Genomic DNA, 18,172 nt, shown 5'->3' on the forward strand with positions numbered 1-18,172 from the left:
AAAAGGTACCTAGTTTGTGTTAGCTTCATCCTAAGGATACATCAATACCCCTTTGGCATGCTTTGCTGCTCTGTGCAGACAAGCCCCACGGCAGAACAGAGGCAGGACTAGCTTCAGCTAGGGTGAAATTCACCCTTGTGCATATGTGATGGTTGCCAGCTTCGTCAACACACCAGGGATTGAACAGGGTCGTCCGGAGTTAAAAGCACGAGCTGATACCACGCTGTAGCACCCTAGATGTGGCTGTAACTGGCACAGGCTGGATCAGTCACAGATGGGGACATGTTGCACACTCAAATTATGGTGGTCCTTGGCACAGAGGGGAATTTCACCCAGGGAACTTTGCCTCAGAAAGGACTTCAGTTCCCCAATTATTATTGCATTTGAACCTCACTGTTGCATTCTTTCTCCGGGCCTGTCTTTTGGTACTGGGCCATATGTAAGAAAGGTTTTATCCTGTAATATAATAGCCATGTGTGAGAAAAGGATTTCTGCAACTACCTGCTCCACTACCCAGTATCAGGAGACTCTGTCACCTCTGCAGTATCGGGTCTATTTTCATTCAAATAATCCTTATCTTATCTTGAGTGCATTTTAATCTATACCCTACAAAAAAGGTAGCTAGCAATGGCTTATAAAAATGACATCATAAAATATCTCCTGTGCTATATAATTATATCATTAAATATCCTAGGACCAAAATAAACCAGAGAAACTCACTTCACAAACTCTGCTACAAATAATTGTGAACGAAAGCCCTGAGAACTGTCCTCTAGTAAGTTCACACTTCAGTGTTAGGACTAAGCCCCCCTACCTCCACCTCCACCCCCACCACCTCACTAACCCCCTCACCAGTTGCATTCACTTCCTGGAGAGAATACTTTAAATTCAGAGTCTAAAATATGCAACTCAAATATTATAACTCCAACAATCCTGTTACCGTATGTTACCAACTGAATCAAACAAGCATCCATACTGAGAGTTAGCACCCCAGATGGCTGCATTTCAGTAGTGGGTGAAATAGATTCATAGATTTCAAGGCCAGAAGGGATCATCTATTCTGACCTCCTGTAGAACCCAGGCCATAGAACTTCCTCACAGTAATTCCTAGTGCAGAACTGTTCGGAAAATATCCAATTTTGACTTTAAAATTGTCAATGATGGAAAATTCACTGTGAGCTTCGGTAAAGTGTTCCAATGGTTAATCATTCTCACCACTGTTAAACATTTACGCCTCATTTCCAGTCTGAATTTGGCTAGCTTCAACTTCCAGCCATAGGATTATGTTCTATCTTTCTCTGCTAGATTGAAGAGCCCATTGTCAAATATTTATTCCCCATATAGACACTTACAGGCTGTAATCAAGTCACCTCTGTAACCTTCTCATTGGTAAACTAAATAGATTGATCCCTTTAAGTCTATTACTATAAGGCATGTTATCTAATCCTTTAACATGCTCATAGCTCTTTTTTGAACCCTCTCCAATTTGTCAATAACCTTCTTGAATTGTGGGCACCAGAACTGGACACAGTATTCCAGCAGCAGTTGCACCAGTACCAAATAGTGAGGTAAAATAACTGCACTACTCTTACTCTAGATTCCCCTGTTTATGCATCCCAGAATCACATTAGCTCTTTTGGCCACAGCATAATACTGGGAGCTCATGTTCAGGTGATTATCCACCACAACCCCCAAATCTTTTTCAGTCACTGGTTCCCATAATAGATTCCCACATCCTATAAGTATGGCCTACATTCTTTGATCTTTATATTTAGCAATATTAAAACGCATATAGCTTGGTTGCGCCCAGCTTGCCAAGCAATCCAGATGGCTCTGTATCAGTGACCTGTTTTCTTCATTATTTACTACTCCCCAATTTTTGTGTCATCTGCAAACTTATTCAGTGATGTTTCTGTATTCTCTTCCAGGTCATTGATAAAAATAGTGCCAGGGCCAAGAACCAGTCCCTGCGGGACCCCACTGGAAACACCTGTCCATTTACAGTTACATTTGGAGACCTAGCAGTTAGCAAGTTTTTAATCCATTTAATGTGTGCCATGTTAATTTTATATTGTTCTAATTTTTTTAATCAAAATGGCATGCATATCCAGTCAAATGCTTTACAGAAGTCTAAGCATATTATATCAGCACAATTACCTTTACCAACCAAATTTGTAATCTCATCAAAAAAAAATATCGAGTTTGTGTTGCAGGATGTATTTTCCATTAAGCCATGCTGATTTGCATTAATTCCTTTACACTCCTTTAATTCCTTATTGATCTAGGCCCATATCAGCCACTTCATTCTCTTGCCTGGGATCGATGTCCGGCTGACTGGCCTATAACTACTTGGGTCATCCCTTTTATCTTTTTTAAAAATTGGCCCACTATTAGATTTGTTCCAGTCTTCTGGAACGTCCTCTGTGTTCTAAGACTTATTGAAAATCAACATTAATGGTCCAGTGAGCTCCTTAGCCAGCTCTTTTAAAATTTTGGATGCAAGTTATCTGGGCCTGCTTAGATATGCACACAGAAACACATATATACACATAACACAACTCATGTATATGCCTATATATGTATATGTGGAGGTGAGAGCCATGCGATCAGTTGCAGAACCATGTGATAAGCTGGCCATGCCGTATTATGAATGAATTTATTGTGCACCTTTAATCAATTCACCCGCCCTCTACCCACCAACCCACCTCCTGTGGATCTTATTCTGACATTCCAACCCTATGAGCAGCTTCTCCTAGCCATGGGAGTGTAACGACTTTCAAATGCAGAATTATTTTCAAAATGTAGACTTTTACTCCCCCAAATTCTCCTGCCTTTGGCTCAGGACAGACAAGATTCAGTCCTGCACCAGGGACAGCTTTTCTACAGATAAAACGATCACAAAGGTAAAGTCTAATGTCTCATAGCCTGTTGGCAGTACCAGGTCAGCTGCACCGCTGCTGAAAAATAGGTATGAAAATCCCTCCTCTTAACTTCTGTGTTAAGTGCCAACAGGCCTTTTAAGGGTTGATCTACACACATCTTTGTACCCATAATTATATTGCCTGATGTCCATGCATTTACACCCATATAAAAGTGTTCAGGCCAGTGTAACTTTACTTACAGCTTTATATCAGTGTAGCTGTGTCCACACTAGAGTAGTGGGTTACACCAATTTAACTAAACTGAGATAGTTATATTGGTACCAAAATTGTGCGTAGGGCAAGCCCTAAACTCGCCAATATTTTCTTTAGAGCTGCGGATGAGGCACAGGAGTGCAGCCGTTCAAGATCTGTAAGCGCTAGAGTGACAATAGGGCCAGATTTCAGCTAGAAAATATCCTGTGTTTGTCTCGTGGGTTTTACCGAGCTCTAAACTCATGTTGCCTGAAAACTCTTCCTCGGGTGAATGACATATACTCAGGGCCTGATTCTGCTCATGCTTACATTGGTGTAAATGAGAAGTAACGCCATTCACTACAATGGAATCAGAGCCTGCATAAAACTGGCATAAGTGAGAAGAGAATCAGGCTCTCAGTTCTTTATTTGTGAGTGATAGTGGGCTGGATTCCGCTCTCGGTTGCTCCAGGATACGTCTGGCGTGGAGAGAGCTCAGGCCGTTATTTAGGTGACTAACATCAGTCACTCAGGTTTGAACATTTTGGCTTTAATGAGCTCCCCAAGCAGCAGGGCAGTCGTCAGGAGTAGAATACAAAAAGCCAGACTCATGCCGCGCTGCTATAGCCTCACTCAGTTATTGGTCTACCCAGGCTGCAAGTTCTTCTTTCCTTATTCCAAAGCCTTCTCTCTTTCTCTCTCCCCCACATTCAAGTATGTCAGGCTATGCTATGGCTCAGACCCACTGACAGGACTAGACCGAGCTTAGCGAGCTGCTGAGATTCTCTCAGTGTTTCTTGCCCAACGTCCACAGCAATGCAATGTGTGTTGGTTCACTGAAAGTTCCACCTCTGTTGTCTCTCTGTTTATGGTCACTGTCCGGTGAGGGTATGTTCAGGTCCAGAGTTCTTAGGCCTGTCAGCCTTTCGCAGTTAGGAAAGTAGGAGGGGAAAGGGATGGAAAGAGATCTCCAAGGGAAGGGAAATGAACGATGGTGAAAGTCTAGGAAAATCAAGGAAAATCTGAAATGGGCTCAGCTGCAAAGCAAAGATTCCAGGTAAGCCCCTTTTCCCAAACCGCTGCAACCTCCAGACTTGCCAGGTGACACTCATCTATTCTTCTGAGCTATCATTCCTGCCGACGAACTCATTAAACATAATGCATTTTCTTTGAGAGAGACAGCAGCCTTACCCCACACTGTAACCTAGCCCCCTCAAGGACCAGGTACTAAGCTACAAGCCTGGCTCGCATGACTTCTAATCCCACCTCTTCTGCTGAGTGCTGTTAATATTTCTGTGCCCTTCACAAACCTTATTCAGCATTCGCACACTGCTACCTTAGAGGAGGCAATTATCATGCACCTATTTTACGTATAAGATAACTGAGAGAATGCACAAGGTCAATTCAGGTGCAGCTGGGAATAGAACATTGATCACGAATACAACAAATTCAAGTCGCATCCACTTTGGAACAGACAGCCCAAATTTTGCACTTGTATAACACATGCTAATATGGTGAGGATCTTTGAGGACGTCCATACTGCAATTAAACAGCCGGGGCTGGCAGGGGTCAGCTGACTCAGGCTCACGAGGCTTGGGCTGCGGGGCTGTAAACTGTGGAGACATTTGGGCTTGGGCTGCAGCCCGAGCTCTGGGACCCTGCGACAGGGTTGAATCCTGTAATAATGGGCTTGGTCCTTTAGCTGAAGTGTTAGACCATGTCTCTATGTACCGCGCTGCAGTGCCGCAGCTGTACCAATCCAGCTGCACCACTGCGGCGTGTCTGGTGAAGACTATCTATGCGGATGGGAGAGAGCTCTCTCCTTGGCATAAAAAACCTACCTCCGCAAGCAGCGTAAGCATAATCAGCATCAGCTTCTCCTGCCGACATAGCACTGAGCACACGAACCCTTATGTCGGTGTCATTTATGTCGCTCAGGGAGGTGGAATATTCACGCCCCCGAGCGACATAAGTTTTGCCGACATAGGCTGTAGTGTAGACATAGCCATAGAGATGGATGGTTTTAGATCCAGACATCCCACGTCCTCTCCCTGCAGATATTCCCCACAAGGATCAAACTGTATTTGGCAATGGTGTCTCTAACTGCAAACCCACTCTCTGCTCCCAGACCCAGAAAAAGAACCCAGGAACCCTGAGCCCCAGAATGCTAGTGTGAGTTTTCAAATAGTTGTGTAAGACACTGGAAGCCTGGGTGTCCTGTCTCCCTGTATGGATCGATGATGCATTCCCACCAATTGCCCCTCGAGCTGAAGTAGATGAGGACTATCCTCCGGGACCAAAGCCCTGCATTCAAATGCTGCTGCTGACCCATGTGGGAGATGTATACATAGGATAATGTGACCACCCTGCTATAATGGATGAAATTATTTTATATTGCAAAATGTATTTGGAGTCACATGTGGAGGATGTGTTCATAGCAGTCTGATTGTTATATTTTTAGTGTTTTATTTTGAGGAGTTGTCCCTTTAAAGAACAGGGTGGAGCACCAGTAATTATAGGGTTTGTCTGAAGGAGAAGTGTGGGAAATTTTGCCTGTGTGTGCAGAGAGTGGCAGACCCTGCCTGTAAGCTCCAAAGAGGTCAGAGCTTGATTTAATAAACATACCTTTCCAGAAAGCAAGGCTCGTTTTCAAAAGGGCATCATTGGTAAAGCTAGATGCCTCGGGACATTGTTAAGGAGCAGCAGACCCTCGCACCTGTATGAATCCAGCCTAGCTCACTAGGGCTTAAAAGTTGTTCCCATCTACTAAATGTTTGGTGGCACTGATGAGATGAGTTTGGTAGGTCTCACCACCACACTTTGCATTAATTGACAGACTCAGTGGACAGGCCAGGAACTGCCCTTGTCAACAACAGAGGAAGTGCCCCTATGGATCAGGGCTGAGCCCTGCTGACAGTGTGTGTGTGGGAACTGGGAAACCTGCCCTGTAGATAAACAGAGGGCTCCCTGTACAAGGACTGTCAAGTGAATGCCTTTCACCAGCACTAAATCCAGTCCCTTAAATAATTTGCTTCAAGAGTCCAGCTGGAGCTGCATGAAACTGGAGAGCTGGGAACCTCTTTGCATGCTTTGCAAAGATATATATATCTTCTTACTATATGTTTCATTCTATGCATCCGATGAAGTGAGCTGTAGCCCACGAAAGCTTATGCTCAAATAAATTTGTTAGTCTCTAACGTGCCACAAGTCCTCCCGTTCTCTTTGCATGCTGTCTTTTATTCTGGTGCTGTAAATAATCCAACTGTTTTCTCCCAGGACTTTCTGTTCCTCATTCCTACACGGGTAAAGCTTTTGACCCTTGTGCCAGCCACGCGGCACTGCAGTGAAAACAAGGTTATCAAGGACACCTTCAGCTTAAAGATTTGGGGTTCTTTGTCTGCTGGGGAAGAGAGAAGGGGTTTGATTCTCCAGTCCCCTCCATCATTGTGCCATCATTGACCCCACTGTGAAGTGAATGGCCAATGCACATCAAAGCTACCAGATCAGAATGGCAGCAATTGGTTAGTCTCTAAGGTGCCACAAGTACTCCTTTTCTTTTTGCGAATACAGACTAACACGGCTGTTACTCTGAAACCTAGCAATACAGCAGCCAACCTTGCCATCTCGTTGCTCTGGCAATTACATGCAAAGGTGCAGGATGGGTCCCAAGATGAGGGATGGGGCATGGTGGGTAGGGGTATTTGGCTGTTGTTTTTCAAATCGAGATGATCAAAGCAGGAAAATGGCTAGAGCATCAGGAAAGATTAGATGAAATAAACGGATAAGGAAGGACTTTCCCTGAAACAATCGGTCTTCTGTGGAGAGCTGGAACCTTCAGCCACGCTCTTGGGAAGTCTCAAGTAATCGAGTCACAGACAGGCCAGTCGTTTTACAGGAGGCAGAGTATGGCCACATACCCCTGCCCTGCAGGAAGTCTGTGTGGGGAGGGAGAATATAGTGCTAGCTGCTTAACTCTTCTCTGCACTAGAAGATGGAATATACAAATTGTCCACGGGCGTCAGCAAGAAATGCAGCTACGGGGGGGTCAAATGTGGTTTGTTTGCAACTGGACGCAAGGCCTAAATGGGCAACATCCTCAGCCGGTGTCAACAGCGGAGTTCCATTGAAGCCTACGGAGTGATGCGGAGGTTCTGGCCCAATGTGTTGAGTCCTGTTTCACAAAGGTCTTCATTGGCAGGTTCATCCCTCTTTTCTTTTCTCTGCAAAGGTCTGCATGGGCACATGCAATGTGACCAGGAGCTGAAAATTCACCCACCCAGTTACATCTGCGGCAGTGTATACAACCAATGCTCAAATTTACTCCTTCCTCTCCAACCCATCAATGTCCAGGGTGTGGGGCTTTGACTGGAATGTCTCCTAATCACCAGCATTAAATCACCCCATCTTCAGACTTACAAATGTTAATGCTGAAACATCAAAATGCCTCTGTGTGTTTGTGCATAGCGTGTCAGATCCCAGAGCCCCTGCTGCATGAATGAGATAATAGCAGGTACTTTGAAAGGGAGCAGCTCTGCTAAGAAAGAAAAGGAGTTTTCACAAACACTTTGGGTCACTTTGCTTTCCTGTTTCCTGTCCAAGAAGTACAATTCCTGGGCTAAAAGGAGACTACGGTAAGCAGGTGGCTCACTGCAGGGTGGCTCCGAACATTAGGTGGGCAGTGGCTAGGAGAAGCTAATTAGCTTCCAGTCACGATCAATGATGAGCCTATGACAGCTTGTCCTGAGGATGCTCCTAATTTATTGACTGGTCCCTCAATGTCCTGCTGGAGGATGATGAGGGCAGAGACCTCTAGAAGCGCAGAACCTCTTCTTATAATACAGGACAAGAATTGGGTCTGAACTGATCCCCAGGATCAGACCCCTCGCCATGCAAGTTTCAGAAACCCAGTATGGAACTCATTTTGCCCCCTTCTCTTTATAATGGGATGGATTATTATAACTTTTGATCAGAGCACCCTTGCTATTTGGGGTGTCAACAACTCCCTCCAGGCATGGATCAAATTTTGGTTTGTAATGGGTCTAACCCACACCCAAATCTCAACGCTCATGAGCTTTGGCATGTTTGGAATCCAGATGTTCATTTTGCCTGGAGGAATCATCTCTGCACAACAAACCAAAATGAAACCCCAGAAGCAAAACTAGAGCTGCAGAAAGGGGAAGCACCTAGGATCCCTGGAGGCTGCAGGACACCTGCCAGGATCAGCAACTTCATATGAGTAAGCCCACCATGCATCCCCATGTGCTCCTGTCCCCTCCATCCCAAGGCAGCCGTTCTCCCTCCCTTCTGTAAGTCATAGCCATGAACTCCAGGGCAGGTTTCCCATGGTTCTTAGCAATAAATTAGTACTGAATTATTACCGCAAAGAGTGCAATCCATCCACTAATATTAATCACTTGTAAACAAACCCACATAGCCCCTGCTTGGTGTTGTTATCACGGCAGGTGATAAAGAGCTGCAAAACATGCACAATCAGGGTCATGAGGTTCAAGCCAGAGCAGCCCCATTTCCTCTTTCCCATCTTTTCAGTGTTCACTGACATCTTGCAAAGCTTCCTACACACGGATTGCTCTCTCTGTCTCTCATATGCACACACACGTGAACGTGTGCACACTCTCTCTCTCTCTCTCCATCCCAGCCAGCATTGAATGGGGTGGAATCTGGCAGCTATTTCACAGCACCGCAGTTTAGGACAGGAAGTACAGGCAAAAGCAGTATCCAGCTGGGGCTGGGGAGAGGGGGAACTGAAGCCAGAATCATAGCTACTTGAGCCAGAGGTCGGCAGTGTGGCACCTACTCTTGCAAGAATTGGCAAAAGATCTTCAGTAGCCATATGGGGCCTGATCCTGTAGGGGACTGAGCACCTCACAGAATCACGCCCACCAGGACTTCGGTGTAATGCCTCGTGCAGGGGGAAACAGCCATACCTCCGGAACAGAAGTTCCAATCGCTTGGAGGATTGCCTCTGCCTGTTGCTTCCTCCCTTTGAGTTTGGATCTCCACTAGCTATTGCCTCCTGGGTTCCTTCTGTGGAGACTAAGCCCCAGTTTGCAGCTTTCTACTGATGCTCTCAATAACCTGGGTTTTGTCCTTGACAACACCACCCTCATGCCACAAAGACCAGTGACTTGTCTCTGTTCAGAAAGGCTGCTCTATTGCACACCCTGCTGGGGAGATCTTGGAGGAAGCAAATGTTCCATCTACAGAGCACATCTGAGATTGCCCTCAAAGCAGATGTCCTGCAAAGCACCTAGCACCAGGAGCAGCCATGGGTACGTTTTACAGGGCTTTGCTTCCTGTATCTTGTGTGCTGTCCTCATTCAGATTGTTCCGTACCCAGAACGAGGCCGAGCGGATTGTGGCTCTGTGCATATATGACCCCTGAACTAGTGGGTCTCTAGGAAGTTACACAGGTAGAAAAGGGCTGAGGGTGCCACTGGAAAACTTCCCCTAGGGCAGGTTATTCCATACTTGTCTGCTACAAGGTTCCTTACATCTTCCTCCAAGGTACGTAGGACTGGTCATCGTTGGAGGCAGGATAACAGGCGGCTGGAGGGGCCCTTGGTTGGATCGGCACATGTGCCAATTGCTCAGAGCCCGGTAGCTTTGCTGTTCAGATTTTGAATCTGACAGTTTTCAACTTTTGAAAGATTTTGAATCTGAATATAATTAATCTTTAAAAAGTCTTATTCCATCTGCCAAAGCTCAGCAAAGAGGCCTCTGGGCCCGCTGTCCACTTCCTGCTGTGCCCGCCGGGAGCCCGTACGAGCTCACACAGCAGCATGGCCTGACACAAAAAGCGCACCCTGCAAAGGGGCAGAAATGATGGCAGATTCCTGGGCTGGAATCTATTAGGTTTCACGTGCTGCTGCCATTGCTTTAGGCTGCAGTGGTGCCCTCCACTTTGCAATGAGCTGACACTGGCTATCGGGTTCCACTTTCTGGGTACGTTGCAAACCAGTTGGATTTTTTGCCACGTCTAAACCCAGCGCAGGGACTCCTCCTCAGTGTCTGGGTTGGCCCCACGCATGCCGCCTATACTCCGCTCAGTGCATTCAGGAGGATCCATGGCGCTCCATTCCCCTGCTGGGGGAGCAGCAGGGGCTTTACAGGGCAGAAAGAGCATCCTAGGGTTGCCAGCTTTGGTTGGATGTATCCCTGGAGGTGTCAGCCCATGACATACTCTTTAATTAAAGATTAATCTTTAATTCTGGAGACTCCCGGACAATCCTGGAGGGTTGGCAACCCTAACGCATCCAGTTTTGCCAACTGTCGGTATGCCTCCACTGCATCACATGTCGGCATACCAACAGTTGGCAAAACTGGATGCATTAGGGTTGCCAACCCTCCAGGATTGTCCAGGAGTCTCCAGAATTAAAGATAGGTTTCAGAGTAGCAGCCGTGTTAGTCTGTATTCGCAAAAAGAAAAGGAGGACTTGTGGCACCTTAGAGACTAACCAATTTATTTGAGCATAAGCTTTCGTGAGCTACAGCTCACTTCATCAGATGCATCTCATGAAGTGAGCTGTAGCTCACGAAAGCTTATGCTCAGATAAATTGGTTAGTCTCTAAGGTGCCAGAATTAAAGATTAATGGCATCTGCACTGCGTCACGTGTCGACGTATCTGAGCGAGCTCCGATCGCGCTAGCTCCAGTGACAATCGCAATGAAGTCCTGGCAGCACAGCAGCAGGGGTTGTACAGACCTGCCTGGGACACTGGGTATATACCTGAGTGGCTGGCCCATGCTGCTGTGGGTGGCTTCACTGCCATTGTTCTAGGAGCTAACTAGATCAAAGCTTGCTTGGGTAGGTCTCCACGTGCTGCAGTCACACCTCTAATAGACCTACTCTGCGAATGCTGGGCCCAAAAGGTTTACAAATCAAGTGGGATCATGATTAGAAGGGAGGCATGGGACGGCCAGGACTCCTGGGTCCTATTTCCGACTTGGCCACTGACCTTGGGCAAGTCATCGCCCCGCTCTGAGCCTCCGGTTCCCCTCCCACTCTTTTGTCTGTCTAGATGGCGAGCACGGTCTTGGTGGGGATCTTTAGGTGCCACCGTCACGCAAATGATACTAATCATGGATTTCAGGGGGCAAATCATCATCCCTGCTGCTGAAGGGAGCAGGGCTAGAACCACATTGAGCTATTGAGCCTGGAATGGTTTTGCCCACGGCCCTCACGGGGTTCCTGTTTCTGAGGGCTCCCTATGCTCATTAATATCAAGCTGCCCTTTTAAAAGAAAGTGATAGAGGTAATTAATGATATTTACAGAACAATTGGGCAACGATTGCCTCTGTCTCTCAGAAGGCAATGAATCACCCCTGGCCTCCACTTATCGGCTGGACTGGCAGGATGTTTCTTTAGCTCACTTTGGACACTGTGATTAGCTTCCTGAATTAATGATTGCTAATGGTGAGAAATTGATGTTGTCTATGGGGCCTGTGATTTGGAATAAACAAGGCATCAGAGTTCTTTCCCCAGGGAATCTCAGGGCAAGTTAATTGCTGGGAACTTGGCATAAAGTGTCATATCTCTTCCCTTTCTACCCGCCCTCATCCCCATCCCTCTCTCTGCTCTCTGTCACCCCAGCCCGGCTCTCTCCATCCCTCCCCATCCTCCTTGCCCCCTGCACCCTCCTTTCTTTCATCTCACTCTCAGTTTGTCCTCTTACCAGTTCTCTGCGTGCACCTGGGGAAACATGAGTCTTGCACGCTATTGAGCTCACAAGTGGGCAGCACATATCAGAATGGCCATCCATGTTGGGTCCCTCCTTATCTCCCGGCACTGAGTGTCCAGGCTCTGTGGGTCACGCATGCAGAGGGCTGGGTGTGGCCGAGCACCAAAGAGCTGGGCATTGACTGCGCCAGAGTCATTTCTTGAAAAGCCCCTCAAGCTCTCATCCTGAGAGTGGGCTTTAAGAACACTCGTAAGGCTGAACTCCACTTTGAAACCTTCCTCAGCCATGATGCCTACAGGCCGTGGGCATTGGTGAGGCAGCTGGCCAGCCAGAACATCTATTTTCCTGCTTAATTCTGTTCATTTGGTTACCTCACCCTTCAACCCTCCCCAGCCCATCTGTCTCTTTCGTCCACCTGTCACGTCCTGCCTGGCACCTGGACTGCCAGCCCCGTGAGGCAGGCACTATCTTCATAGATTCCAGTGCCAGAAGGGACCTTTGTGATCATCTAGTCCAACCTCCTGTGTAACACAGGCCAGAGACCTGCCCCACAATAATTTCTAGAGCAGAGCATTTAGAAAAACATCCTGTCTGGATTTTAAACATCCTCCCACCCTGACCTGTACTGTGGACTGTCCCAGTTTTTCATTCACAAAGGGAGAAGGGGCTGCTTTTCCTTCTGATGTCCCTCATTCGTTTTACCACCAAACACTTCCCTGTGACGCCCCCCCACACGCAGCCATGTCTCAGATGTTCATTTTGAATAAATAATCCACGAAAGGGCAGGGGAGGGAATGTCTCTCCTCTCGATGCCCAAATGCCTGACCCTACCTGGCCTCATTTCTATGCCGACAACCACTATTGCTCCTCCCTCCCCTCAGCCCGGGAGAATCTCCATTTGCCATCAGGAGTAGGGTGCACATCACCCCATCTCCACTGGAACAAGTATATCGATTCCTTTAGCCTCAGAGACACTGAGATGTCCCCACAAAGGCACCTCCTGCTGCTCCCTTGGTCTGCAGAGGCTGGTATCCCTTGGGCCGAGCAGGGCTGGGGCCAGCACAATCTCCGCTCCCCTTGCTGCTGGGGGAGGATCTGGTACTTGTCTGTACAGTGCCTCACACAATGGGGCCCGGAGCTTGGACTGGGTGTTGCTAGGGGCTACCGTAATACAAAGAAATAATAATGCTCCTCATCCACTCATCCCACAACCCATCCTGAGGGAGTGCAGAGGCTGGAAGGCAAGGGACTTGCAACCACGTTTCTCCTCTGGAGAAGAGAACTCCATGAACATGCCCCAATCCCAGCTGGAGTCCTCCCCACCAACACACACTCCACACTGGTATCTTTCTTCTGGCTTTTCAAACTTGACAACAACTCGGCTGCAGGTGTACAGTGACTGCTGCCTCTCATGCTGACTGTTGTTTCCTGGTGCTCCCTCACCTGACTATGTCCGTGTGTTGCCTGTTGTCTGATACTTAGATTTTATGTTCCTGGAGGCAGGCTGTTCTGTGTTTCTACAGCGGCTAGCACAAGGGGCTCCTGGGCTACAATAATATAAATAAGTAATAAATAATTTTTATAAATATTTTTAAAATCTTAAGGGTGGGATCCTCTGAGGTGCTGGTCACCTTCAAAGAGACATGGGAGCTTAGCACCTTACAAGATTGGACCCAACCTCTGGACCATATGGAAACAGACCAATGGATTACAGCTTGATCGCCACTCTCCATCAGTATCCCATGGTGGGTGCGCTTGAGCATGTTGTAAAACTCTCCTTTTGCACTCGCATGTGCAGTTCTGTACAATGGGAGAGTGGATGAACATTCCCTCCTGACCCTCCGTGGTGATCATGCCCTGAAGCAATGAGGATTGATGGCCCTGGACAGCTTTACTGTCACAATAACATCACTCCGATGTGATTCTTACTCACACGACAGTCTCTCAATCTCTTCTCCAGGCAGAGCCCCAACAGTGTGGGGAAGCTCAGTGCTCACCGCCTAACAGACCAGCCGCAGCCTCCTCTGTCCTCTCCACCCCTCTCATCCCTTTGAACGTGGAAATAAGAAAGCAACCGCTTTCCCCTGCCAATCCTTAGTTCAAAGCCCAACCTCTGGGAGTCCAGGACCTGGCACAATGCACTCCATTGTCCTTGTCCGATGCTGAGAGGCAGCCAGAACACAAAGACAGGCTGGAGTCACTGTCCAACGCGCCAGGAAACCGTAGCCTCGGTCAACAAAAGCATCTTCTCCCCACAATGGGAGTCTGAATGCTGGGGGGACCCGGGGGGACACTCAATATGTTCTATTGTCTCCGAGGGCCCAGGTGTATTGAGGGAATTGTACAATGGGATCAAACAGCCTAATTCTGAACTGGGGAGGCTAAAAAAGCTGTCCTTCTTCAGATCTCTCCTTATCTCCCTTGCTATCTCCTGGGCTTAGCCTGGGTGTACTTGCTTGCAGTCACTTCGTAACAAGCCCAGCAAGCCAATCAGAAGCCAAGCACAGCCCTCAGTCCCCTTGACTGAGGTGAGTTATAAATGACTCACTGGTTTATATTTGAGCACAGTCCTCTGCACACCTCTACCTGGGGAGCAACTCTCTGCCGGGGCTTTCTTGACACATTTGCAGCTCACCTAGCAGAATTAGCCCTTTCTTCCCTCCAGCAAAGATGAAGGTAAGTCCCTGCTCCCAACAATGGTGCTCTTTGTCTGGGTGGGCGTGGGGGATTCGCACTGAGGTTGCACAGCCACAGGGTGTGAATTTCAATATTTGGAGACCTGGTTGTTGAATGATTTTTTTTCCCCCCAAAGGTATTTACAGCAGCAGATATGCCAAGGAATTAGCAACAGCAAAGATCAAGGGGCTTGAGTTATGAAGAAAGGCTACAGGAGCCAAATCTGGGAATTAATTATTATGAGATCAAACCCTGCAGTCCTTACTCAGACAAACTCCTGCTGAGTTCGGTGGCAATTTGCCTGAGCATGGAGAGTTACTAGTAATTACAGAGCCTGTGGGTCTGGTCTGTTACTGGTGTTTGTGTTGCACCCATTCAGGCTATGGTGCTTTGCAGGCAAGTCCCTGCCCCAAGGAGTTTGCAACTTAAATCAGACTTTGCGATGCCCCCCTCCCGCCGCCCCCTCAGTTTGTAAGGTGGAGTTTGCATAGCTTGGCTAAGGAATAAATAGCAGGAGCATGTGGGAGAGGGCATATAAAAGTCTGTCCCAGCCTAATATACCAAGGAGGAAGGGGCAATTATTTAAGGTGGGATGAAATTAAGAAGAAATTCTAGGCTAGAAATCTGAAGGTGCTTCCTACCAGAGATGTGTTAGATTGAGGGATAGTGTCCAAATGGAAGCAGTGGGATTTCCATGGCTTGGGAGTTTTAAATCTAGACTGGACCAAGCCTTAGGATCTGTGTGATAAGCGATAGTCCTGCCCTGCATGGGCCCTAATTGCGGTACCAATTCTCAATACTCTGATCAGTGGAACTCTTGTGCTGATTCTGCCTCTGTGTGCCGCTAAAATCCATCCACTTCTGACTTGTGCATCGGCTGAGAACCTTGGGACAGGTTCTCCCCTGGCATGGTTCCTGAAGAGGTTCTTACCTCCACTGTTATTTACTGGTCAGCAGAAAGTGCTTTCAAGAGCTTGCTGGTATGGGCGGAGATGGATTTTTGCCTAGGTTCAAACCCTGGATGGAGAGAAATGCCCTCCTCTGCCCTTACTGTTGGGAACGATGGACGAGGTGACCCATAAGGTGTTTTTCCTTCTCTCATATCAGATTCCCGGGGGGAGGGAGTGTGTCTGTGTACATGAGAGAGCGCTAAGCAGGCAACTTGGATAAGAGTGTTCTCAGGTGCTGCAGGAATGCTGCAGTCTGCAAACTTCCTAATTCCTGAGACTTTCCTTTGCCCGTGTGCTCTTCAAAGGGCAATAGTAGTCTCGGTGCTCTGGGAACAGATAGCCAGAGGGGTTATTGGGGGGGCAGACTTTCCCCCTTACCCCACTATTCTTTTCAAGTCATTTCTCAGTCCTTTCCCACAGAGCTATGGAGATGCTGCCTCCATACGGGGATGGGGAGCTGTGATGGAAAACTTTGCAAGGGCCAAACGCTGATGTTGTTGAGATCAGTGGCAAGACTCCCATTGACTCCAGCAACATCGGGATTTGCCCCTAAAAGCGTTCCTAAACTGGGTGATTTTGTAGAATCTAGCAGCCACCCACCTGACAGCTCTTGAGAAAAGAGAGGCCCCCAGGGGTTCTTATAGCATTTCAACCCTGTAGCCTGCTGAGGGGCTGCTGACCTTGCTCCAGATCAGCTCTGACTGCACTAAGTCAATGGGCTGGCCTGGCCCTTGGAAGCCAGGCTGATGCTGGTGGTGGTGATGTTATTTTTGGTGGTCTGGGGGAATGAGTGCATGGGCTTCCCACTGGAGATGTATCAGCCTCACCATTGTTACCGGCCCCCTAGCTGGCTGTCTCAGCAGAGAGGCTAAGGATCGTAGGGGACTGGAGACTCCACTCCTCTCCAAGCCCTAGAGATGCCTCCTGGGGGGTGAGGAAGGAGGCCCCGTGGGATGGGGAAAGCAGCACTCTGCTGTATCTGTGTGGTGGCCATGGACAGAGGGTGTCAGTCTCCAGCGCTGGCACCCTGGCACCTGCACTGAATTGTTCTGACGCAATAAGTGTATTGTTCTTCTGCACTGGAGCAGCGCTGCATTGGAGCCGGCAGAGCTGCTCATTTTTTATTCCTTGCACCCCCAAAGCTGTTCCTTCCTAACATGCCTACTGGCCTCCCCTTCTTCCCATAATTAAACTAGGACGAGAAGCAGCTGAAAAGTTGGGGCAGGGCTGAGAGCAAGTGGGTTATTTAAACAAATCAGAGAAAGACTAGGTTAAATTCTGGTCTCATTTGTAAGATAGTCAATCCAGAGTAACTCCAAGGACTCGAAAGGAGTTACTCCGGATTTACACCAGAGACCAGAATGTGGCCAAGGGAGTGAAAGCATTTTCTTTCATAACCCCCCTTGTCAACCAAATGCTTTGGCTTCACCTGCAGTAACTGGCAGGTGTCTGCAGCTCTTATTATCATGGTTACCAAGTGCACAGCTAGTTTGGTTTGAAACGCCTGTGAAGTGGTACAACAAATATTGGCACTGGCCCTACGGTAGCAGCGAGAGTGCAGAGCCTGAACTCCTGCCCAGTGCTTGCTCGGGTTTGTTCCCCCCCACCCCCCCCGAAGGACCATCTGCCTATGGAAATCATCAATTAACACGCCCAAATATTTAAACCAAAAGAAACCATTGTTTCAAAACCGAGCTGCTGTGTAGCAAAGGGGCCAGACGACGGCCACTGGCCTCCTTCCTTTGGGCTGTAAGGGCTGAGAGTGAACACGTGAGAAAATACGGGCTATTGAGGGATGAGGTGTGGAGCAGGGCATAGAGATGTTCCACCTCTGCCACTGGGACCTAACCCCATAGGGTTTTGTACCCACCATCGTGGTGTCCGAGCACCTCCTACAGGAAATGAAACCCGGGGACGTCAGGGAGTGTTTGGCACCTCTTCCGTTTTTGGGGTCAAACCACTGCTTGGGATCAGGCTTTTTATCTGTAGCTGATCTATCTTCACTCCTCCTTATGGCACTTATTATATGGCCAGTTTTTCAAAGTGTGCAGCCCCGAGGGTGACCAGATAGCAAGTGTGAAAAATCAGGACAGGGAGATGAGTGTGTGTGTGTGTGTGTGTGTGTGTGTGTGTGGGGAGGGCTAATAGTATCCCATGAGACAAAGCCCCTAATACCAGGATGTCTAACAGCTCCCAATCACTCCCACTGGGCACTTTAAAATGTGGCCACTCATGTCTCCGTTCTGGTCTAAATGTAAGATGTTTTCCCAGGAGAATTATGTTAGTTAGGGGGGTGGATTTTTACCAGTATAGCTATTCCAGTAAAAGTCCGAGCATAGGCACAGTTTTACCAGTATAAGGTGCTGTGTACTGGTATGATTGATTTTGCATGACCAAATCAAAATCAACTCTCCTGTTAAAAGCACTTGTATACAGGTAAAACTATGTCTGCACTCGGGGGGTGGAGATGGGGGTTGAGGTTCTGCTTTGACGACGCTGGCATAATAAAAGCAGCAAAACTTTTAAGTGCCTAAGCACTGAAATCTCTGGGTTTCAAAAGGACTGGAGATGGAAGTGAACAAACCTGTGGATTTTAGAACATTTCCTAGGTAAACTCATTGGGGTCGGGAGGACATGATCAGGAGAGGCTGGGGAAGTGGTCGTGGTAGGGGATACTGGGATACAAAGGTGAGTGCAGTAGAAATAGAAAAAGACTAAGTTTTTTGAGGCAGGG

At 47.8% G+C, this 18,172-nt stretch overlaps 1 protein-coding gene across 1 annotated transcript in view; it reads left to right on the plus strand.

The window, feature by feature from the left end:
• The first annotated feature begins 14,380 nt into the window (after positions 1–14,380).
• The window catches only part of SLC26A9 (solute carrier family 26 member 9), a 44,351-nt gene continuing 40,559 nt past the window's right edge, over positions 14,381–18,172 (plus strand). Inside the window, exon 1 of the mRNA XM_037885253.2 lies at positions 14,381–14,488. Coding sequence (XP_037741181.2) covers positions 14,483–14,488 — 6 coding nt within the window. The 5' untranslated portion in view covers positions 14,381–14,482. The remainder of the gene's footprint in view (positions 14,489–18,172) is intronic.

This window comes from Chelonia mydas, chromosome 21 (genome assembly GCF_015237465.2).
Source record: "Chelonia mydas isolate rCheMyd1 chromosome 21, rCheMyd1.pri.v2, whole genome shotgun sequence".
Lineage (NCBI taxonomy): Eukaryota > Metazoa > Chordata > Testudines > Cheloniidae > Chelonia > Chelonia mydas.